At 42.3% G+C, this 24,902-nt stretch overlaps 2 protein-coding genes across 3 annotated transcripts; both read left to right on the top strand.

The window, feature by feature from the left end:
• Nucleotides 1-1,300: 1,300 nt before the first annotated feature.
• Nucleotides 1,301-10,860, top strand: LOC133926426 (MADS-box transcription factor 55-like). Of its 2 annotated transcripts, none has more exons than XM_062372363.1 (8): nt 1,301-1,660; nt 4,435-4,516; nt 5,451-5,512; nt 5,617-5,716; nt 5,811-5,852; nt 10,030-10,062; nt 10,172-10,329; nt 10,595-10,860. In XM_062372363.1, exons 1-8 carry the CDS (start codon nt 1,479-1,481, stop codon nt 10,602-10,604), a joined length of 669 nt encoding a protein of 222 aa, XP_062228347.1. In that variant the 5' UTR covers nt 1,301-1,478; the 3' UTR covers nt 10,605-10,860. The 2 variants fall into 2 exon arrangements, with proteins under 2 accessions (XP_062228347.1, XP_062228346.1); XM_062372362.1 differs by having other exon boundaries at nt 1,309-1,660; nt 10,021-10,062.
• A 4,882-nt stretch (nt 10,861-15,742) lies between these two features.
• Nucleotides 15,743-17,247, top strand: LOC133927557 (uncharacterized). Its single transcript, XM_062374023.1, has 2 exons — nt 15,743-16,349; nt 16,928-17,247. Exons 1-2 carry the CDS (start codon nt 15,743-15,745, stop codon nt 17,245-17,247), a joined length of 927 nt encoding a protein of 308 aa, XP_062230007.1.
• Nucleotides 17,248-24,902: the final 7,655 nt, after the last annotated feature.

The following is a 24,902-nucleotide window of genomic DNA, read 5'->3' as shown; positions in this document are numbered from 1 at the left end:
TATTTTTAACCCTTATGATATGTAAATGTCTGTGTTTTGTGTTCTTAACAATATATGATAGATGATATGAACAATATATGATCAATGTTCTGAATAATAGCTTAATATGTTGTTTAATTTGTGAATCATAAAATGTGTACGTCATATCATGAGGGTAGCTAGAAAACAAATTTGCTTATAGGGGAGAAAGAGTTTTACAGACTGTTTTTTAAAAACACTCTGTCTGAGATAATTAACACAGACAGGTTTAAACAAAACCGTCTGTGACTATAACTATTCACAGACGGGTTTCAATAAAACCATCTGTGATTCTTATTACGTACAGACGGTTTTATAGAAATTCCGTCAGTGTGTAACTTTATTACAGACTGTTCTGAAATCGTATATAACAAAACCGATATCACAGATACTTTCACAGAGACAAAACCTATAAGCATCTATAATAGGATTTAAAATCTATTTGTAATAATCCGTTCTGAGGTAGAGATTCTCGTTCATAACTAAATTTATCATGACATTATTATTTGCTTTACCACAAATTACGAATCAAAAACTATGTGTGTGATGACTACTTAGACGTACTATAGGGGAAGCACTCGCGTGTGGCGTGCGCTGTGTTGTTTGCGTGTGCGTCCTTTTAAAAAAGAGAGTAAAACTAAGGATGCAGAAGTTGCATGTTGTATTAGTGATGGCACATTTGGAATACATGAATTCTACAATAATTTCATAAGGAATAGATCCATCCCCGTAGGAATCGGGGAAAAATAGTACTACGGTCCTAATGCGAGTGCGAATACTGAAGCGATGGTCGATGCTGTAGCGCGCGCGCAAAATCACAAATCCTTTTCTTTTTTTCCCCCACATCATGTTCTTCGATGCAAAGGTCTCCCACCGAACGAACTGCTCCCGCGTGCGTGCCGCATGCCGGAACAGGGGATCCCGGCGGCGGGCGTCCACGCGTGCGCGCCTCGTTTTCTCGCCACGCCCCCACACGGCCGCCGCGCGCGGCTGCGCCTGCTCCTGCCACGGCCAGTACTGTTCTCCTCTCCGGCTGCTTCCCTGTCAGTAAGCCTCGGCTGTTTGGCTGGCCACGCTCCGCACGTAGGTAGCCGGCATCCTCGCGCTGCACCGAGACGCCTCCCGGGCCCGCGCGTCAGCGGCGCTCGGGTATTTTCCGGGCCATAAACAAGGACCCGTGCGGGCGAGAAGAGTCGCCGCACACGCACTGCTGCCTCACTCCATTTGTTTAATCGCCGGTCACTGTGCTCGGCGCCCGCGACGCGCCTGCCAATAGGAGGTGAGCTGAGCTTTCCTTTCATTTCCTGTCGCTTCGTCCCCCACCTATCATCGGTGGGTCGCTTTTATACGGAGGCCCTGCGTTTGGAGACTTTTCATCGCGTTTTTTTGTGTGTGTGTGAGTATGAGGGCTTGAGAGGAGCAGGAGGCGGCGGTGGTGCGGCTGAGGAAGGGAGAGAGCGATGGCGCGGGAGAGGCGGGAGATACGGCGGATAGAGAACGCGGCGGCGCGGCAGGTGACGTTCTCGAAGCGGCGGCGCGGGCTGTTCAAGAAGGCGGAGGAACTCGCCGTGCTCTGCGACGCCGACGTCGCGCTCATCGTCTTCTCCGCCACCGGCAAGCTCTCCCAGTTCGCAAGCTCCAGGCACGCACGCTGCACACGCCGCCCCATCCCATCCCACCTGCCGTCTTCGATCTGTTCGTTTTCTCGATGGCCGTGGTTTTTCGTTAAATGATTACAGATCTGGCTCTTCTTCCGCCGACACCGCACCTTGGTGTTAGCTTCAGATCGTTGCACTAGGGTTTCACGCATGGCTACCGAGAGATTTCTCTCATCTCTTTCTTTCCTAGGGTTTGGTTTTTGGTTTCGAAGATGATGCTCCGAGGAAAACAAATTTCCAATACGGTTTCTATCTGTAGAACGAAACATCTTTTCTTCCCTCTTTAGCGTAGTCCCTGCGTCGATTCTGGTGGATTTCGTGGACTCTCTGGTGTCCCAGAAAAATGGGGAATTCTTCTACTGTAGTTCCCGCCGATCGCTAGCTCACTGACTGTTCTTTTTCCCTTTTCCTTTTCCTATGTGCTTTTGCATGCCTCGCAGAGAACACTCGATTGTCCGGTTAATTTGCCGCGCCCTGTCCTGCCTGAAAGAAGGAAAAGGATTGACGCGAGCAGATCGACCTCTCTGGAAGCTGGATTGGCCTTCGCTGATGATGGCGCACTGGCCGTCCGGCCGTACCTGTGATTTTATGTGGCACGTACGCCATATGCATGAGCCGTGCTGATCGATCCTCCCCAGTTGGGGTTATCTCTCGTGCTTTGCGCAGGCGAGTAGATTATTCTGGAGCAGTACTGCTTCTGGTGCTGCCTATTGATTACCATCCTCTGGAGTAGTCAGGCCATTCTCAGTGTTAGTCCGTATTAATTAAACATCCACGCATAACAAAAGATGATGTGGCATGGTAGTTAAGAAAGAGAGAACGAGCTTCCTCAGGAAGAAACAAGCTCTGGATGCACAACATCCAAGAGCTATAAACCAACAAATACGCAATGGTGTCGTCGCATAGGCATGGCATATGCATTGGGTGTTTTTTCTGCACACTGATTTATGCATTCTCTCACCTCTAAAAATAAGCAATGCATTGGGAGTGGCCTAATGTTTTAGGTACGACCTAGCTAGCATGCTCGATGAGTATGTCGTTCAAGGATAAAAGGATTAAGATGTAGCAGCAGGTCCCTAGCCTGTATGATTTTGATTTATCAATTTCTTTTTGAGAGTCAAGACCGGGTGCTACGCATATTTGCCAGTATATGTCCAGTACAGATGATAAGACGCATGCATCACGGAACATAGTTGTTTGTACGATTCGTGTGGTATTAACTTCTCTAAGCACCTGTTTGCGTTACTTTTTATGTACAATTCCTGAAGTAGTATAGTTTGTTCCGTACTGTATATGCCTGCAGCGTGTTGCCTTTCGTCCAAAGACGTGTAAATGTCCTTTGGTTGACTTGAATATGGTCTAGATTCGTTTGAGGGGGTAATCAATATTTGATGCTTTTAATTTTACAAGTTTAGGTGCTAAATATGCATACTAATTGATGCACTGGCGCATAATAAGATCCTGTGTAGAAATGGAAGGAACTCAATTCTTAGAAAGATATATAGGGGAAGAGAAGTGCTGCCACCTAATATACTGCCTTACGAATCTTTTAACTTACGTAAGGAGAGAAGCTAGCTTATGTATTCCTTATGTCTTGTCATCAAGGCATCGGTGTGCTACCTACCACCAGTGTTACATAGACACGGGCACGGATGTCAGAATACGACTCGGATTTGACAAAAAAAAAAATTGGACACAGGTGTCCAGGTAACACTACCTGCCACGCAAGCTATAGATATTTATCGTCACAAAGTTATAAGCAGGCTTCCAAAAGATATCGATATGCAAAAGAAGATATTCAATTCTACTGATCTATGTTTGTGATGTGCCTTCTGCTCAAGATACGAAAAAATTAGAATATTAAGGGATAATAAGATGCTATGTTAATAAAATGCTATGTAATTTCTGGATTCATCCTATAAGCCAGCAAAGAAGCTATTTGATTAGAGTTTCTGAAGATCATACATTCAGATACCAAAACTAAATCACAAAAATATATATTCATTTTTTTTGTTATTCTAATAATGAATAACTATAGTGAATTCATTCCCACGTCGTTGGTCCTTTGCCTGTTTGATTCCTTCTATTTATGCTTTGTTCAAACTGAAACTCCCTTTTTATACAATGAGAATGAGAAAAAAACTGTTAGTTTAAAATTATATACATATTTGAAATTTTATTTATATATGTGTGTTCGATATGAGATAGAATATGAAACAAGCATGCAATATATGTTATGAGTTTATCTAACTTTCACTATGATATGTGATTTTCTGGTTATTCCACCTTATATGTGCCTCTAGATTAATTTTGCAAGTGTCATATATATATCTTGATAAGTATCACGTCTTTATGTGTATATATCTTGTATTTATGAGTAATTGTACAAATGAATCAATTTGTATTGAGGCCCAATGGACATAAACATAGAAGTACAAGATAAACCCTAGACTACTACTACCATACCACAAAAGCCCCTAACATGCACATAGTATTAATCTTAGGAACACGGGATGTTTTTCTTGATTCCTCTAGGAATCGAACTGCTTCTTGTTAAATTTCTGTGTTTCAAGTGGGCCCTTAACGTTGCCAACTTGTCTATGTTGTTATGTTTTCAAATATTATCTCTTCGTTGCAGTTATAAGCTTATGCCAGCATCACCAAAATATGTGTAATTTACTTTTTATGGTTTACTGGCACATTGTGTAGCTCGGCACCTCGGCGCAATAATGATATTGGTTTTTGCTTTGGTGAACAGTATGAACGAGATCATTGACAAGTACAGTACACATTCTAAGAACCTGAGGAAATCACATCAGCAGCCTTCTCTTGACTTGAATGTATGTTAATTGAGATATTTTTCCTTATTTATTGTAGGGCAGCCGTATAAAAGTTTATTGGGCCCACATACAATAACAATTATTTTGTTGTGCAAACAAAAATATATAGACCACGTTCAGGTCTTCCTAGTTCCCTGTGGTTAACCCATGGTGTCTTTTGCCAATTATAAGTTGACACAAATATATTCGTAGATCATATTTGTACAAATATTTTCATAGATCATATTTGTACAAATATTTTCATAGATCATAAAAGTACAAATATTTTCATAGATCATATTAGTACAAGCATTTTTAATCAGAGTACATGAGCACCTGTTTGGTAGGCATACTCATAAAAAGAGATAAAAGTGTGTATGAAGATTGCAAAGTCTTATCTCATATATCATCATTCATGAGTGATTAGTTTTTTCAATTACTTTTATATACCGAACTATAGAATTCTGAACAGAAGGAATGGATATAGATTCATAATTTGTCAAACTACCATTTTCTTTGATGTAATATGTCAAGATACCTTGGTGACCTAATTAATGTTGCTATATATTATATATTTTTTAATCATAGATTTCATAATCATATGGTGCAGTAAAGTTTAGAATTGAACTACTTTCACAAGTTTTGGGTCATGGACTGTGCAGTGGGGGCTTCCCTCACTGTTTTTTGTTACCAACAAAATAAGTTTTGGGTCATGGATTCTAAGATATCAAGGTTACTGCAGGCCATTTGGAAAGTCCACGCAGATCTCATAGCTTTGCAGTTTAGTCCTCTTTATTCTGATAAACTTTAATTGGCCACGGTGCTCTGAATTATTTCTTACATGTGTACCTATTCTTCAATGTAGGTTTGCACAAGTGTCACTAGAATGAACTGTATGTATATAGTTAGTGTTGGTTCTAACTTACATATTAATTTAGTTTTTAAATATTTTCAGATAGAACAAAGCAAGTATACGGCTTTGAACGAACAACTCGCAGAAGCAAGTCTTGGACTTAGGTCATGTTTTGTTCCATATTGATTTTGTGTGATTCATTGAACAATTGTTAGACAGAAAAGGGAGCCTTAACGCTGACAGTTGATGTTACTGTTCCATACTATAGACAGTTGAGAGGTGAGGAGCTTGAGGGATTGAGTGTAGAGGAACTGCACCAAATGGAAAGGAAACTCGAAGCAGGACTGCATAGAGTGCTTAATACAAAGGTAGGGTGACTACTCATGGTATTCTACTTCAGCTTCTTGTTGAGTTCTAGCTTTTTGTATAAGTGTTTTCTTCACACAATATATGTTTCTTCAGGACCAGCTATTCATGCAACAAATCAGCGAACTACAACAAAAGGTCAGGAATGATTATATAAACCAAATTGCTTGTGTGAACCATGTATATTAGACAATTGTAGCAAATTAGCAGCATCGGTTGCACAATATGACGTTTAAGGTGCTTCTCTGGAGCATTCATCAGTTTGCTTATTTGTTGTTTTTACATAAAATTTGTATCGTAACCGATGTTGCAATAATCTTGGGCAACATGTCGCCTACTCCCAACTCAAGAACAGATTGAATGTTGCCTCAAAAGACAAAGATATCTTTTTTAGAAAAATTCATACGGAATTTTACGAATTCAAATTTGAACTAAGTTTCTGAAATATTGGACCGGATCGGTTGAAGGGGTATCGGGGATTAAGCCTCAAATTTAGATCGCTTGGTACACTGGTAACCAGCTGAGATTGTTCCTGTTTCCCAAGTGAAGCCAGTTTGAATGCCTCATGGATCTTGCCAGCAGAAGCATCCAAAGAGGAATACCCTTGAAGGCATGTGCTCCTACGGACTGCCTTTTTGGATCCGAGTGCACGAATCTTAGTGCAGATCCAATGGTGCAATACGTAGGGACACATGCCCTTAAGGGCATTTTTACTTTCCTGTGATTGAAGGCTGTTGAGCGGTATCTGTATAAACAGATTGATAGAAAAGAGATGCGCTTGTAGTGTTGGAAATAATCTTGTTTTGGTGTGATTAGGTAAGTTAAAGTCGTATTAGTATAGGCAAGTCAGATGCATGCATGTAGAAAGTTAGGATAGTTTTGGTTGGCCAGTTGCCGTATATGTACTCGTATAGAAGGTCTACGAATCCGCGGAATACACGGCAGTCAATCAAGTCCGAGTCGTATGCTTGCATATGTCCAGTTCGTAGAGTTCGAGTCGGAGTCTGTATGCTTGTATGGCAAAGTACACGTGTAGGTGCATCGAGTCCAGATCGTATACAAGTCGGAAATGATAGCTTGTATGTTTGACCGGTCATGTACTCAGGGCCTATATAAGCAAGGGCATGTAATAGGAGTTTATGCATCGGGGAGAAAAGCTCAAATTACTTGGTTAGGTACTCGGAGAGCTCGGATCTCCTCGAGGCGTCGAATCGTAGAAAGTTCAAAGTACTTGGTTAGGTACTCGGAGAGCTCGGATCTATGATCGGGTCGAGGAAAGTTTGAAGTACTCGGTTAAGTACTTAGTGAGCTCGGATCTCGAATCTATACTTCGGAAGATATAGAAGAAAAGAAAAGGCTAAGCTGTTGCAGCCTCGAATTTTTGTGTGGTCTTGTGTTCTCTCGATGAGTTTTGGTTGACAGATCATCCATCTTGCTTCTCGCTAGGTTGTTCGTGTGATCAGGCGCTCGCCTGGTCGGACAGGGTGATCGAGCACGTACTCGCGTGGTCGTGCACGTGCTAGTCGAAAGCTACTCAAGTGCAGCACGTCTTGCTGGTCGCTTGTGTGGTTGGATCTTCCTTGTCGGGCTCGCGTGACTGGATACTCACGTGGTCAGGTGTTCTATTCGATCGACTGGTCGCTGGCTCGAGCTGGTCGTGTGATCTGCTCGTGGGAGCTGGTCATGGTCCTGGTGGTCGAGGAAACCCAACAATTGGTATCAGAGCCTCGGTGAACTACTCGGCAAGCTAGGAGATCTGTTGTGTGCGGTCGACGGATAGCAGAGGTAGCGAATCAACATCGGCGACGATGTCTGGATTGGGAGCATCGGCGAAAGAGAGTTTACTGGTGTCGCTACACTATCCAATGCTCATGAGGAGCAACTACACAACATGGGCGATCAAGATGAAGGTGTTAATGCGTGCACAAGGTGTTTGGGACGCTGTCGAGCACGATGACCCGAAGGAAAAGGTGGACATGAAGAAGGATCAGATAGCGTTTGCCGCCATCTATCAAGGTATCCCAGAGGAGACGCTGCAGGCAGTATTCGAGAAGGAAACTTCCAAGGAAGCATGGGAGTGCATCAAGATGATGTAGCAAGGTGCCAAACGCATCAAGGATGCTTGTGTTCAAACCCTCAGAGAAGAGCTGGATGGCTTGAGGATGAAGAGCATAGAGTCGGTCGACGACTTTGCAATGAAGGTGAATTCCATCGTCAGCACGATTCGTGGGCTCGGCGACAAGATGGAGGACACTTATGTGGTAAGGAAGATCCTCAGAGCCACACAAAACAAGTTCTTGTAGATCGTCGCTTCAATTGAGTAATTCGGTGACCTCGAGACCATGACAGTCGAGGAGGTCTTCGGCAGGCTCCGGGTGTACGAAGAAAGGTTGCAAGACAACGACAACGACATCGACATCAATGCTGAGCATGTGTTGCTCACCAAAGCCCAATTGAGAGCTAGGGAGAAGGATGAAGATAAGCATCCGTTGCTCACCCAAGAACAATGGAGAGTTAAGGAGCAGAAGAATGGTGGTGAAGGCTCCTCCAATAGCGGCGGACAAGGCAGCAAGAATCGGAAATTCGACAAGGCTAAAGTGAGGTGCTACAAGTGCAAAGATTATGGGCACTACCAGTGGGAATGCGAGGATTCGAAGAAACAGGAGAAGGCGTTGTTCATGGCTGCATAGAAGGATGACCACCCGACGCTCCTCTAACGTGAGAAAACAAGATTAAGGGGGAGATGTTGGAAATAATCTTGTTTTGGTGTAGTTATGTAAGTTAAAGTCGTATTAGTATAGGCAAGTTAGATGCATGCATGTAGAAAGCTAGGATAGTTTTGGTTGACCAGTTGTCGTATACGTACTCGTATAGATGATCTACGAGTCTGCGGAATACATGGCGGTAGATCAAGTCCGAGTCGTATGCTTGCATGTGTCCAGGTTGTAGAGTTCGAGTCAGAGTCTGTATGCTTGTATGGCAAAGTACACGTGCAGGTGCACGGAGTCCAGATCGTATACAAGTCGGAGATGATGGCTTGTATGTCTGGCCGGTCATGTACTCAGGGCCTATATAAGCATGGGCACGTAATAGGAGCTTAGATGCATCGGGGAGAAAAGCTCAAAGTACTTGGTTAGGTACTTGGAGAGCTCGGATCTCCTCGGGGCGTCAAATCATAGAAAGCTCAAAGTACTTGGTTAGGTACTCGGAGAGCTCAGATCTACGATCGGGTCGAGGAAAGCTCGAAGTACTCGGTTAAGTACTTAGCGAGCTCGGATCTCGAATCTAGACTTTGGAAGATATAGAAGAAAAGAAAAGGCTAAGCTGTTGTAGCCTTGAATTTTTGTGTGTTGTTGTGTTGTCTCGATGAGTTTCGGTTGATGGATCGTCCGTCTTGCTTCTTGCCGGGTTGTTCGTGTGATCGGGCGCTTACCTGGTTGGATAGGGTGATCGAGCACGTACTCGTGTGGTCGCTGGCGGATTGCATGGTCGTGCACGTGCTGGTTCAAAGCTACTCAAGTGCAGCACGTCTTGTTGGTCGCTTGTGTGGTTCGATCTTCCTTGTCGGGCTCGCGTGACTGGATACTCACGTGGTCAGGTGTTTTGCTCGATCGACTGGTCGCTGGCTCGAGCTGGTCACATGATCTGCTCGTGGGAGCTGGTTGTGGTCCTGGTGGTCGGGGAAACCCAACATGTAGTAGAGATGATTAATACATACACAACATATATGGCATATGGGAATTGTAGAATATGATTTAGTTGACGTGAGTGTGAAAAGTGCCAATCTTTTTTTTTTTTGTTAACAGGATTTGCCAATCTTTTAGGAACTGATTATTACACGGTTTCCAGATGCACACAAAAATGTGAACATTAGTATTCCAACTGTTTGTGAAGTTGTGGTGATGTTTGATTAGGCACAGTTAAAATATTTGTGAGATAGTACATATTTTAAGATATTCTTCAGAGGGGAAAATCATATCATATTAAAAACTTATTTTTGTATCTGCCAATGTTGATACCCCACATTACATGAAAATGCCAAGTATCTGCAAATCGACAGATTTGTGTGCAGATATTCGGAAATATGACTTTTCTTCCTTGAATTTGTCATTTAGGATGAACTTACAAGAAATGAATCATTCACCATGCATAGATGGAACCAAATGCTTTGAATTTTTCTTTATTTTTTGTTTTAACCATTTATGAACAGAAACTCTGCATGATATAATCTGTTCGTAGTTTTTAGAGAATAAGGGATCAATATTTACAGTAGGAGCATTTAGTGATGCAATCTTTTTTCTTGTAGGGCACACAGCTGGCAGATGAGAACATGCGTCTGAAGAATCAAGTAATAAGATCACTTATATATGCATTTTATGCATTTGTAGTAACCGAACCGTTTATCGGGATGGCTGGCAGCGGAATGCACATTATACTGTTCTTGTTCTTGGATGCAGATGCCCCAGGTGCCAACGGCTGGCAGACCGGTGGTTGCTGCTGATGCAGAAAATGTCCTCGCTGAAGATGGACAGTCATCCGAATCCATGTTGACTGCGTTGCATTCGGGAAGTTCGCATGACAACGATGACGGTTCTGATATATCCCTGAAACTAGCGTGAGTTTCGTCAGAAACCCTTATTCGTATGCTTTGAGCGAGTAAGAACTAAGAAGTTTCAGGAGTCCATTGAAACACTTGTTTACCACCTGGGAGATAACTCAAATTTTGATAAATCGTTGCATATATTTTAAGGTTGTCATTTTGAGGGGGATGTGTCTATCTCGAACCCTCATCGTGAAAACTAGCTCCTTGTCTTTTCTTTATACCGTTGAATTTGTAAATACCGAGGATGTCACCACTGCTGTGTACTCTGTCGCTACAGGTTGCCTTGAAAGTAAGGACTACACGTTATGATATGCGTGAGTGGACGGATCATGGAGCTGGACGTCAGTGCAGCTAAGAAGAGCAAGACTTGTGTCTGCGGTTCAAAGTTCCGACGCTAAATTTGTACTGGTGTAGTGCATTGTCTTCGTTCTAAAAATTTGTGTATTGTTTTGTCGCCGGTGCTACATTGTTCGTGTACTATGTACATGTTGGCTTTTATGAAACTTATGGCCTAGATCGTACTAAAAGTTTGTTCCAATCTAAGCCGGTCTCTTGTAGAGAACTTTGTTCTTTGATGATTTTTTTTACACATAGATTCTTTATCTGTACTATGTGATCGGTACTGAATCACATCTAGGGCAAGTTGCTGGTGAAGTCTTTGCAGTTGGTTAGGGTTAACAAATATGATGAAAACCACAGCTTGAAATGCGTGGTTTTCGACAGATTAGGTCCGATTCGCATTCAGAAATTGAGCATTTTTTGATTAAATTTAAATTCAAAATTCAATTGAATTTGATGGAATTATCTGGTTTTCGAAGAATATGTTAGGGTCCAGTTTTTGGTCCTGGGTCGCATTTGCTAACCTTGGTCAGGGTTGGTGTACTGTGGAGGGAAGATTCCGGACAGACTGAATTTGCGTTTGATGATAATCGTTTGTCATTCCGTTCTCGGTTTCCTGTGAGTTGCTTTTGGAGCCAGGAAAAGATGGAGAAAAACTCTCTTGCTCTTTTTCTATCAGGTTAGACTGCGAGTGTTAAGTTCGTTGAGCTTGGATGCTAGGCTGATGTTGGCTTGATGTTCGCGCTTTCATGCATCCCCCTGGTCTGTAATAAGTAGGCGCGAAAACCTCTTTTCCATTTTTTTTCTTTTCTTCGAACTTCTGAACTCTGTAGTTGTGGTTTCTGATAACAGAAATCCAGAGGGATCACACCCCCTTCATACTCTACAAAAACGATGTGGTCAAATAGTCTTGAAGTTTGTCTTACGAGTCATGTATGTTGAAAAAAAAACCGACTGAAAATAAGCATATGCAATTATGGAAAAAAAAACCGGTTCAGGTTTACAGTTCACAATTTTTTAGCAGCCATTGGAAGTAAACATATGCAGAAAAAAATTACACAGAGAGGAGAAGACATGGCGTGGCCCGGACTCGAACCTTCTTTGAGTAGGTTTCAGTTAGAGTTCGAATAAAACAGTTGAGACCAAAGCAGCAGCTCCTGCAGCGAAGCGTTGCGTGATTTTTGGATGGAAGATTGGAAATGATATTTAGTGAGAGCACTTTGTATGCCGAGTAGGTTCTTGGACTATTGATCGTCAAGAGTCAAGAATAGTGATGCGATTTGTAGCCGTTCTTTTGTGCTTCTTGCTGCTCGGAAACTAAAATTTTGCCAAGGACGGTAACACGATATATTGACATGAAAGCATCCAAGACAACGTAAGAGGAGAAATCTGAAAGCGGCGGAGGCGAAGCGTGCGGAGAAGAATAGAAACAGTTAGGAAGCGCACGTACTGTATTCATGGCCCAAAAAGCAGCCCAAACGAAAAGAAGTATGGATGGGCGTGGATCCATTGTTGATCCACTCTAATTTAACTTAATTGACTAATTAATCAATTTAAACTAGTTAAATGATTAGTTGATCGATTAAGTTAAATTAGAGTAGATCAACGGATATACACGAATCAATATTATATATTAAAGCTCATGAATTGGAGCGATTCAGGGACTGTAGCTACTGTTTATATAGGTTTTATGTATGTATACATATATGTATATACGGATCCGGATACATATATTATATATAAATATATGTGTATGTATGCACATATATATATATCCGTATATTTATATGTATAATATAATTTTTGGAGAAATTCTAAAAAATAGTGAAAGGTATAATAGTTATATTGATAGATCGATTGAAATAATCTAAAATGCATATAAAAATATTTATAATACAAAAAATATAAAACAAATTTTGTTAGATTCATATTACTTTCGTCTACATATTAAAATTATGTGCATGCATAAAGATAATACAGTTTTCCCTATAGTTAAATGAATGTGTTAAATATTATTAAATTTATAAATAAATATTGAGATGCCTAAAATTAGTGAACCTAATTTTTTTAGTTTTTTGTCATGTTATGTGCAATAAAAAACGGACGTAGTGTAGGTGCACAATCCGTCTAGTAGCTTTATGCTCATTCCAAAAAAGCAGCAGTTGAAACAAGAAAAAAAATCCAATAAGAGGTGAAACTGAAAGGATGCCGGCCTGATAAAAACGCGCGGCCTTGTTGACATACCGTATAGATCCGGAGCTTTTTTATTTTCATATTTTCTAATATAAAAATTTATTTAAATATATTCCGGATAAAAATAGATGTCTATCCTCTCATATAAGGTTAGGCACTTATCGGCTTAGTAGTCGCACGGACTCTTACCGCGCCTACGGTGAACAGTACTTCGAAGTTTAATTTCCTATTTTATCTTCTCTATTCAAAATAGTAATATTCTGTTACTCCAAAAATCCTAAAATTTTTTGTATGTGTTACATAATTTATGTGCAACCCATTTTAATTGAATTCACCTAAAAAATACTGTGTATAATTTAAACTAAAATTCTCCAAAAGACTACTTTTTATAACTTCTAGCAATTGTTAGGGCCTCAAATAAATTTCTAAAAATCTGGTAAAATTCATTAATATTCTTCCTATATGATGTGATAATTTCTAAAATTATTTTCAGCCCTAGATTATATAGTAAAAAATTGGATTCCTTTGTAATGCACCATTTATATGTATTTTTATAATTTCATGTGATATTCTTCTTTTAACTTAATTTGAATTCAAACATATATAAACCTAGTGCTAAAAATAAATTTAGAAATTATCACATCACATAAGAAGAATATTAGTGAATTTTACCCTTTTTTTAGAAATTTATTTGAGGCCCTAACAATTGCTAGAAGTTATAAAAGTAGCCTTTTTTTGAGAATTTTAGTTTAAATTATACACATGATTTTTAGGTGAATTCAATTAAAATGGGTTGCACATAGATTATGTAACATGTACAAATTTTTTTAAGATTTTTGGAGTAACAGAACATTACTGTTTTAAATAGAGAAGATATGAGTGGAAATTGAACTTCGGAGTACTACAACCACCGGCTTATCGCTGCGGTAAGAGTTGTGTGACTGCTTACTGTCTTCTTAGGACAGTAACGGTCTAACTGTTTTATTTGAGGACGGTAGGTGTTTATTTTTATAAATATTTTTATTCAGAATATATTTAAATAAATTTTTATGTTATAAAATATAAAAATAAAAAAAAACTGCTCCCCATAATCCCCCATCCCACGGGCGAGAGCACCAGCCCACCGCGTGCGCGAGAGCTCAGGGAAACGGGCTCGAACGCGAGGCTAGGCCGAACACCACGCGCGGGACTCCTGAGCGCAGCCGCGCCGACGCGGAGCCGCAGGCGGCACGGTTTCGGCCCGACTCCAAAGCGAGTGGGCGCACGGTGCAGGGCGCCCGCCAGTGCTCGGGCCCCGAGCGCCCACGATGGTGTTGCGGTTAGACACGACGGTCGATGGGCGGGCCAGAGGCAAGAGCAGGCTGGTCAACATTTCTCTATATCAGTACACGGTGCAGGAGAAAGAAGAAAACGGTGCTAGCGATGAGACAGTAGCTAAATTTTGGCTTAGTAATAAGAAATGTGAAGTAGTTAATATGTTGAGCTTAGCTGTGTTACGTACCCGGGTGTTTAATTCAACAAATTGAAGTAAAGAAAATGGGTACAAGTTTTTGGAAGCTTCTAGAAGGGTCTAGATAGAGGTGAGGTAGTACATGGGAGGAAGAAAGGGAAAGGGGACAGATTGAGTCTCTGACTCGCCTCAAGTTGCAACTTGTCGCTGTTCGGGTTCGTGGTTGTTCGACACCCCCTCCTGTTGCATTGTTGTTTCTCTTGGCCCATTGAGCAGACAAGAAGGTATCCTTCCTTTGATTAGAGAACAACTCAATAGGAAGCCCGTGAGTAGGCTCGTGACGTTCTCTACTATTTGAGATTCAGCTTGTCCCCAAACCGCTGTTGTACGATCCTTAGAAGCTTCAACCACTTGGATCCCATGGAACCTGCCTTTCTTTGACACTGAATGATACAATGTATGATAAATGCCTGCTGAACAACTGGTAGTATCACCGGAAACAGAGAAGATGATGTTTCAGGAGTCACAAGAGGGATTGAGATTTAGCTTGTTCCCAAGCCGCTATTGTACGATCCTTAGAAGTTTCAAACCACTTGGATCTCATGGAACCTGCCTTTCTTTGACACTGAACAACGAGGAGATGATGTTTTAGGAGTCACAAAAGGGACCACAAGTTTAAAATTCGTATTCATTATGAGAGAAAAAAGTGGATCGGGAGTTGCACGCACCGAAGGAGCTAGAGAACTTGAATATTTCTAAGGTGCCAACTTTGAAACATGATGCACAAAGTTGTCGTGGGCTCCAAAATGTACGTAATGGAAAAGAGAACCTTGTTTCATATTTGAACTCTTTTACGGTGGTCCATACTATCTAGAGATAGGAGGTAGTATAAATCTAATCTGACGATCCATGTAATTGGATATTTTGGTAATTATGGTAATTTTGTTAAAATTACTCACTATACTTTTGCTAATAGAAAGATCGACGCCGCAAACGTCGGATCGCTAACCCTAACTGATAGGTAGCAAATGAACTCTCATGCCGAATGCAGATTAAAATGTTAAAATAGTAATAAAATATTACTCTATTTAGAGATATATAACTGCAGTTAATCACTTTCATACCACATATTTTTCTCTCAAAAATAAACTTAATACTACCATACTACTCACATATACTACCTATACTACCAGTGAGAAATGAGTAGTATCCTGATTAATCTGGATCGTTGGACTCTAAAAATAGATGGCTCATATTAATTTTAGACCACCGTAAAATTTCTCTCATATTTTGGCTAGCCTAAAATCTCTTTTCACGAGAACAAGAAGACCTAAACAATTAACCACGTTAATCACGCCATAGCCGAAAATCCCTAATCACTCTACGATGGTTGCTCATCCTGCTACCTCTCGTCCAAGTCATGTTGTGGTTGTGCAGAGAGCAATGGCCCAAGAGGGGGGACAGGGTGGTGATGCTGGATGTGGGGCAGTGGGTGGAAGGGGAGCTGAGGCCGGACGTGGAGGCATGCATCAGGGACCTCACAATGGTAATGGCAGCAGAGGATACCATGGACTGGGCAATGATGGTAGCTATGGTGGCATGTCGGGATATCATCCAGAATATGGCACGGGTTTTGGTTGTGGTGGCTATGCTACATATGGCAGCTGTGGGTGGCCTCGCGCAAACTCCTATGATCATCGGGGTGCGCGGGGTTTCAGCGAGCACCGACCAGGATATGGTGGTCGACATGATGGAGGTTCTGGTTTTGTCGGGCAAGGTAGGGCTAGTCTTGATGGTTTTGCTGGTGGCCGAATTGGAGGTGGAGCTACTCATGCACCAGAGGGTGAGGTGCCGACACGAGAGGTGCCAGTTGCTCATCAAAGGGATGGTGTAGGGGGACAGCAAGGATCCCAAAGGCTAGGAGAGGAAATTGTAGTAGTTGCATACAATAAAAATACAATGCTGGATGTTGTTCCTGAGGGGTCTTCCACTCTAAGCAAGGGCAAGGTTTATGCTGGGGCCAGCCCCTCAAAGGATCATCAGGGAAAGGGTAATACTGCATCAAAACCGAAGTTTTGTTTTAGATGCTATCACAAGGGGCATGGTATGACAGATTGCATGGTTGTCTTGTTGTGAAAGTAATGAGCACGTTACTCATTAATTTAATATCCTAAAGGGTCCAAAGATGGTGGCTCAAGAAGTGGGTTATGTTGTTGATGGTTTAGGTTTTTACTATATTCCTCATGCACCGGTTCTAGAAGTAAAGCAGAATTGCACTTGTGAGAGTGGTTGGGGGACAACTTATAGTGCAACAGTTGGTCTCATAGATCCAAAGGCTTGTGCCTAGTAAATGGTCCTAGGAACCTAAGCCACATGAAGATGATAGCTTTTTATTGAAGTTCCCTTCAAAAGCAGATTTGCAGAGAACATTTGCTTTTGGCAAGGCCGAGCTGCAGGGTGGAATAAGCATACACTTTGAAGAATGGCAGGAATAGGAGGGATTTGTGTTACCAAAAGCATGGGTCCGTATCTCTAACCTACCAAAGAAGCTTCTTCACTCCTCCTTTGTTATGTGGGTAGTGGGTTTGTTGATTGGAGTTACACTGTCCATTGATATGGTTACGATAGTTAGAAACAACTTTGGTACGATTCGAGTTGCTGTCTTGGATGTAGACTTGGTCCCAAAGGTCATTAGTGTGGTCATTGGAGAAAAATTATATGACATTCACCTTCTTGTGGAACAAGTACTAGAAGGAAATAAGAAGGATATGAATACCGATAACCCAAATGGAGATGATGATGCAAATGCAACAAAAGAAGATGAGAACATGGAAGATAGAGAGGCAAAGAGGCCTAAAAGCAATGGGAAAGCGAAAATCAATGACAAGGAAAATGATGATGCATCAGCTGGTCAGATCACTCGAGAAAATGCAAGAGTCTATCTCTGAGAAGCAGCAACAGTTTAGGCCAGAGCTAAAGCTGCAGTCGTCCTGGACTATCACAATGGCGAGATGGCAAAAAATGGAGATGAGTTGAAGTCAGAGGAGGTGATGACTACTCATGTGCTTCGTCGAGGTGGGTCTGCACCACTCTCGGAGCACAGGAGCAAGCGTCGCCAATTCACAACCGATGAAGATTCTCTCTCTAGAGCCTCTGATATGGTGGCTATTCCCAATCTCGAGACACCAGTGGAGGGTACGTATAAAAACTCAATTCTTTCAATTCCAAATAAGTATATTTCCTCTAATATTTTTAAATTAGGAGTTTTTGCGGAGCATGACTTAACCGTTGGTATTAATCAAATTAAGAATATTGAGAGAGATAGGTTAGCGGTAACTCCTAAAAATAAACTTGTTGAAGAGTTCAAATCTATAGATTTGTAGGAAAGTGATTTGGAGGAGGAGGGTATACATAAAGATGTTCTTAGTTACCTGTGTGGGGACTTGATGGAGGAAGTAATGGATGATGATGACAATCATTTTTGTGGCTTTAAAGCCATTCCAAGGAAAAAGAAATCCAACTCTTCCAAAAAGGTTAAACCACAAAAGGGAGTATCTGCCAAAAAACAAGTACAACTTCCATCATGAAAGGTGTTTTCTAGAATTGTCAAGGTTTTCGTGACCTAATTAAGTCTCATTTTTTATCTGATATTTTACTAGAGCAGCAATTAGATTCCATTGGTTTAGTAGAAAAAAATAGAAAGGATTTCACGGAGGTTGAGCTTAAACATATTTTTGGGGAAAGGAATTTTTTATGGAGTTGGGAAAAGCCTCATGGTCATTCTGGTGGGATGCTCCTAGGGGTCAACCTAGATGTTTTTGATATTGGAACCATTGCTCATGGTGAATTTTACATAAAGTTTAAGATAAGGAATAAAGGGCATGATTTTCAATGTATTTTGGTTGTAGTATATGGAGCTGCCCAACCAGAGAACAAAGAAAGTTTCCTAACTGAGTTAGTTCATGCTTGCCGAATGGAGTCGTTATCTATTTTGATTGGTGGGGTTTTTTATGTTATTAGAAACCCTAATGAGAAAAGTAATGGTAGATACGATAATAAGTGGCCTTTTTATTTAATGTAGTCATTAATAGCTTGGATTTGAGAGAACTACAATTATCGAGTCATCAATACACATGTGCTAATACACTGAAGGTTTCTACATATCAAAAGCTAGACAAGATTCTAGTAAGTACAGAATGGGAACTCAAATTTTCTAGATCAAATATGCATACCATGACAAGAGAAATCTCGGATCATACATCTTTATTACTCAACTAGTAAATTGCACGTGCTTTGCATCTGATGGCTTAATGCACGGTTTGGCTGTGCTCCAACATCATTTTTTTTTCTTTTGCTCATGTAGAACATTGCTCAAGGCCAAGGGCCGAGTGGCCACACAGGCCAAGATTGCTGGCCTCATCCCTGGATTCTCCCGTGTGAGGGTTTCCTCACAGTAAGACAGAGGGGTGGCGGCACACGCCATGGCCGCCCGAGTCCCTCGTGTGCTCGCACGTCGTGTGGTCGGAGGACGTAGGCCGGTTAGGGAGAGGCCGAACGGGTGAAGAGGGAAGAAAATCGAGTATTTATCGAGTGGCATGAGATGGGTAATTTCTGCAAAGTTTAGGGGTAGTCTGCAGGACGTGGAGGCAGGACGTCCTGCCTGGTGCGGGAACCACTACGTATTTTTTAAGTAGTAGAGATACTGGAAATGCTACTCGGGGTGTAAATCAACATATGTTCAGGTTTGAACTTGGTTGGCTTACCCAGGAAGGTTTTTTTGAGATAGTAGAAAAGGTGTGGAAGGGAGAGCATAGGGGTCATTCGGCTTTTGAAATTTGGCAAAATAAGATTAGAAGACTTCTCCAGTTTTAAAGAGAATGGGACAAAAATATCAATGGGACATATAAAAAAGAGAAACAAGAACTTTTCAAATGTATTGATGATTTGAATAAGAAGGCATTGAGTACGATATTGCAACCACATGAAGTGGACCTTAAACATCATCTAAAGGAACAACTGGTCCATCTCTTAAGGTAAGAAGAGATCAAATGGTATCAACGTTCCAAAACAACAAATTTGCTACAAGGAGATTGTAATACAAAGTATTTTCAATTGGTAGGTGTCGGTGAATCAGGAACCGGGGGTCCCTGAATCCCGAGACCAGGCCAGCAATCCGCCACATGGCGCCATCCCGTGGAGTCTCCTCCTCGAGGTAAAAAAGATTAAGTCCCGGGAGAGGGCGCTCGGGGCCATAGTCAGTGGTCCCCGAGTACCCAAGTTCCCCGATGATCTACGAAGTCTAAAGTGCCGGGAAGAAAGTGCTCGGGAAGGTATACGGTGGCCCCCGAGCACCCCGGTGGGCCGTCTCCACAGCGCCTGTTACCGGTGCATTTATGGTGACGGATGACCGGGCGTGGGACGCATTTTTCACCCCCGGTCACTTCACACAGAGGCTATGAAGACGCCCTTTCCATTTATGGTGTCTCGGAACTCGTGCCCCCCTCCCGTTCGGGGCACGCTACTGCCGACGGGTATTTAAAGCCGCCGGCAGCACGGACACAGAGACAGACACGCTGAGAGGTGAATCAATCGCTAAGTTTTTGAAGCTTTGAAATCTCTGAGCAAGCTCGACAAGTTAGACGATCCCTGAGAAGCTTTCGAGGTAGCGAAGAGAAGAGCAGACCGAAGAGCCGCGGAGCGGCCCGGCGTGCCCGCCCTGTCTTGTTCTCCTACCACAGCAGCACGGCAGACGGAACGCCTCGGCCCTTACGACGTTATCCCGAGACGGGCCGGTTGGCACGGGATGGGACCCGTGCATTCAGTGACCCCACACCCTTCTGCCAGAATGTGGTAGGAACTGACACCGAGTGTGGCAGGAGCAGTTGGAGGTGACAGGTCACGCGCGCTCTTTAAATGCGGCCTTGAGCCTTTGACTGGTTGATACCTCATCAGTGGGTCCCTCGGGGGCCACTGTCGGGGGGGGGGGGCTCTCTGAGTTGTCGGGGAACCGAGTGCTCGGGGGTCACTGCTCACCTCCCCGAGCACTCTCTCCCGAGAATGCCCTATCTCGATCCTCGAGGAACCGAGTGCTCGGGGGTACTATTCACCTCCCCGAGCACTCTCTTCCGGGCACGCTTGTACGGATCCTCGGGGGACCGAGTGCTCGGCTGCTGCTGCACGCAACCTCGAGCACTCTCTCCCGGAGCTTCCTTCTGTGGGTCCTCGGGATACTTGGGTGCCCAGGGGGCCACCGCTCGCGGTCCCGGGCACATTTTCTCCCGGTACTTAGCTTTCCTGATCGTCGGGGAACAAGGAGCCCCAGGCTATAAGATATATAACAGTCTTGTAACCAGCAACATCCTTGAGGGACATTTTCAAGGTATTTATTGTATCCATACAGGAGTAGGGTGTTACGCCTCCGTGCGGCCCGAACCTGTATAAACACCAGCGCATTTACTCCGTTCCGCATTAAATCATTCCACCCCACCGGCCATCGCATTCATACCCATTTATTTCTCCAGCGAACATATTCAGGATCATCCCCCCGGCCGAATCTCTAAAAAGGGGTCCCTCCTCAGGATCCCTGCGACAGGAGTTAACCCTCCGACAGTAGGTAATAGAAAATATAGGAAATCAATAATTTTTCAGCTTGAACTTGGTGATCAAATCATTAGAGGTGAGGAACAACTAAAAGCATATATTATCCAATACTACAAAAGTCTTTTTGACCTCCAGATAATGGGAATTTTGCCTTGGATGAGACTTTGAGGAATGACATTCCTCAAGTATCCAATACTGATAATGAGAGATTGATAGAAATGTTCACTAAAAATGAGGTCAAAGAGGCAGTCTTCCAAATGAAGCATAATAAGGAGTCAGAACCTATTGGATTTCTAGCCGAGTTTTACTAGGCCTTTTGGGAAGTTATAAAAAGTGATTTAATGGCTCTTTTATTCAGTTTCACAAAGGGAGGTTGCCTCTTTATAGCCAAAATTTGGGAATTATTACATTGCTACCAAAACAAAAGGATGCATACAAAAATACAACAGTTCTGTCCAATATGTTTACTAAATGTGAGCTTCAACATTTTCATGAAAATAGGGGTAAACCGTTTGAAGAGCATTGACAATGATATAGTAAGACCAACACAAATCGCTTTCATGTCAGGAAGGAATATAATGGAAGGAGTAGTGATACTATATGAAACTATTCATGAAATGCATAGGAAGAAATTGAATGGGGTCATCTTACAGTTAGATTTTGAAAAGGCATATGAAAAGGTTAAATGGTCTTTTTTTTTGTAACAAGCTCTAAGAATGAAAGGCTTTTTAGAACAATGGTGCAGTTGGATAGAACAATTTGTTTACAGAGGTAGTGTAGGTGTAAGGGCAAATGATGATATAGGTAGGTTTTTTCTAACTAGGAAAGGCTTAAGACAAGGCGATCCCCTTTCACCAATTCTTTTTAATATTGTAGCCGATATGTTGGCCATTTTAATTGCAAGAGCTAAGGAAGATGGAGAAATTAAAGGGTTGGTTCCACATTTGGTGGATGAGGGTTTATCAATTCTCCAATATGTGGACGACACAATATTGTTTATGGACCATGATCTAGAACAAGCTAAGAATTTGAAGCTCCTACTGTGTGCATTTGATCAACTATCTAGTTTGAGGATCAATTTTCATAGAAGTGAATTGTTCTGCTATGGAGAAGCGAAAGAATTCAAAGACCATTACTAGCAAATCTTTGGATGTGCAATGGGAAATTGCCCCTTTAGGTATTCCAATGCATCATAAGACACTATGTAATATGGATTGGAAAGCGGTGGAGGACAAATTTGAAAAGAAACTAAGTACCTGGAAAGCTAAACATTTGTCCTATGGAGGTAAACTAGTTCTTATAAACTCAGTCTTATCTTCTATGGCAATGCTTATGTTATCCTTCTTTGAAGTTCCAAGAGGAGTTTTGGATTATTACCAATCCAAATTCTTTTTTCAGACTAATGGGCCAAAAAAGAAATATAGACTTTTAAAATGGAATATGCTATGTAGACCAAAGGACCAGGGTGGATTAGGAATCGAGGACTGGGTGTTACCACTTTAAACGAGCAATATCCAATTTTATATAATATAGCATATAGAAAGTCGGCAATAACAGTGGAAGTGTTTCGGTCGGAACCTCTTAATATAACTTTTTGGAGAGCTCTAGTGGGTAATAAGTTAGAGGCTTGGTACAATCTAATGGCAAGATTAGTCTTGGTTCAGTTAAACGACCAAGCGGATTTTTTTTCAAGTGGTCGCTTAACCAAAATAGAATTTTTAAAGTCAATTAAATGTATCAAGATCTAATTAATTCCAATATAGTGGATTCTAATCGCTATCTATGGAAACTGAAACTCCCACTAAAGATTAAAGTCTTCTTATGGTTTTTGCATAGAGGTGTAATCTTAACAAAAGGTAATTTAGCTAAAAGAAGTTGGCAAGGAAGTGAGAGATGTTACTTCTGTGATGCAAATGAAATAATACGACATCTCTTCTTCGATTGTCATTTAGCAAATTTTATTTGGCGTACGGTGCATGTAACGTTTGGTTTACAACCTCCACTTAATGTTTCAAACATGTTTGGAACATAGCTAGATGGAATAGGTTTAGAAATGAAAAACAAATTTTGGTGGGGATATGTGCCATTTCCTATGCAGGTTATCTTCAGAGGGACTTACTGTTGGAGGTTCTGGACCTTACTACAGAAGGAGGAGGTGTGGCACAGTATGCGAACTACGTGTCGACTCTTGGAGACCCCCCACAATGGAAATTTTTGCAATCCATGGGTGGAGGTTTAGAAATAAATTAGAATAATGCTAAACAGTGGTGGTTGCTATGTCTCTTTTACATCATGCGTGTTTGGTGACTATGTTGTAGATGGAGTCTACACCATAGTCATACTACTAAACAACTTGTCATAAGTGTCGGCTCATCAGTGTTGGTTCGGCCAAAACCGACACTGATAGGGTATCATTGCCGGTTCGTAGTAAAATTAGACATCAACCCGTCCATTCAGATATAAACTGGCACTAATAAGTAGTATCAGTGCCGGTTTTTAATATTAACCGGCACTGATACTACTCATCGGACCCAAAATTTGTATTGAATCTATTTTTGTCTCATAACCCTGACATCCATCAGCTTGGTTCGATTTTTTCCCGGCCACTCTCTTCTCTCTCATCAGACTCCTTGATCTTATCCTCCCAACCACTCTCTTATCTCTCTTATGCCGGCCTCTCTCTTCTCTCTCTGCCTCCTCTCTCTTGGTCTCCTCAATCTCCAGCCTCCTCCCTGACCAGCCTCTTCACCGGCCTCACGAGATCCATGACAAAGGGTCCGAGGGCGGTGGGTCCAAGGGAGCCAGTTGAGGTCGGCGAGTCCAAGGTCGGTGAGTCCAAGGTCGGCGAGTCCAAGTGCGGCGAGATCCATGACAGAGGGTTCAAGGGTGTTGGGTCCAAGTGCGCATTAGCCGATGGGTCCGAGGCAGTGGTTACGGTGGCGTGGCCCCTCTGCTATGCAACGATGGTGATAGCGGGTCCGAGGGTGGCGAGATCCATGGCGGAGGGTCCAAGTGTGGCGAGATCCACAATGGAGGGTCCAAGGGCGGTAGGTCCAAGGGCATGATAGTTGGCTGGTCTGAGGCAGTGGCGGCGGTAGCAGTGCATCCGTTGGCGCTCTGACGCCTTCAACACCTGCAAGGATATGAAGATGCTCAAGCACCTCTAGGAGACTGGCACTGACCCATCCAAATAACCCAATATCAAGAAAGCGATGTGGGACGTGCGGCAGCCGAGCGGTTGATGAGGGATCCACGCACGTGCAACAGCCGAGGGATGTAGGCATGGTGACCGAGTGGTAGCAGGATCCAGGCGTTTGTGCATGTGATGTGGCGGAGGCCTTCGAGCCGCCACATTGTCTTGTTTTTTAGGTGTGCTCGGTAGTGCCTGGCGATAGCGGTGACGGGAGCGTCGTCCAGAGCGGCATCCATGTTGGATCGGATGCCACTCCCACCGCCGCCAATTTTCTCCTTTTTTATTATTTAGAATGGCAACAGTGTGAGGTGGACAACCAACATTGATAGTAGCCTACTATAAGTGCAGAGTAAAGAGTGCTGGTTGAAAAACCAGCAGTAAAGAGTGCCGGTTGAAAAATCCTATTGTAATAAATGAGAGAGTAATCTATGTGGTAGACAGAGTCTATATCAAAGCAAGAAGAGTGTAATAATGATCGGCTAGATACATTGTCAGATGTAGAGGTTGGTATGCTTTTAAGTTATTCCATTATCTAAAAAAAAACAGAACCGATAACACAAATAGGACATGGAGTGCCTATCACATTCCAAAATGCTAATTATGGGATTAAGCATGCATAATCATCATGGCGGTATGTTTATGTGATTAGTTATTATTCTGGATATTTCGGGAGTGAAAATGGTATAGGAAGAGATAGGAAGACCCTAAATACCTTGGAGAAAAGAAGAAAAGAAAGAAGAAAGAAAAGATGGGGAAATTAGAACAAGATTCAGCAAAAACCCTTCTCGCGGTCTGACCGGGCTCAACCGC

The sequence above is a fragment of the Phragmites australis genome, chromosome 8 (genome assembly GCF_958298935.1).
Source record: "Phragmites australis chromosome 8, lpPhrAust1.1, whole genome shotgun sequence".
NCBI classification, from domain to species: domain Eukaryota; kingdom Viridiplantae; phylum Streptophyta; class Magnoliopsida; order Poales; family Poaceae; genus Phragmites; species Phragmites australis.
The sequence above is the reverse complement of the archived record's forward strand: the minus strand, read 5'-3'. Positions and strand labels throughout refer to the sequence as shown.

Coding starts and splice junctions, on each gene's coding strand:
- LOC133927557 (XM_062374023.1), top strand. CDS start 15,743: ATGGCCCAAGAGGGGGGACAGGGTGGTGATGCTGGATGTGGGGCAGTG. Junction 16,350..16,927: donor AAAGGATCATCAGGGAAAGG/GTAATACTGCAT, acceptor TGGTTACGATAG/TTAGAAACAACTTTGGTACG.
- LOC133926426 (XM_062372362.1), top strand. CDS start 1,479: ATGGCGCGGGAGAGGCGGGAGATACGGCGGATAGAGAACGCGGCGGCG. Junction 1,661..4,434: donor TCCCAGTTCGCAAGCTCCAG/GCACGCACGCTG, acceptor TTTGGTGAACAG/TATGAACGAGATCATTGACA. Junction 5,513..5,616: donor GAAGCAAGTCTTGGACTTAG/GTCATGTTTTGT, acceptor TCCATACTATAG/ACAGTTGAGAGGTGAGGAGC.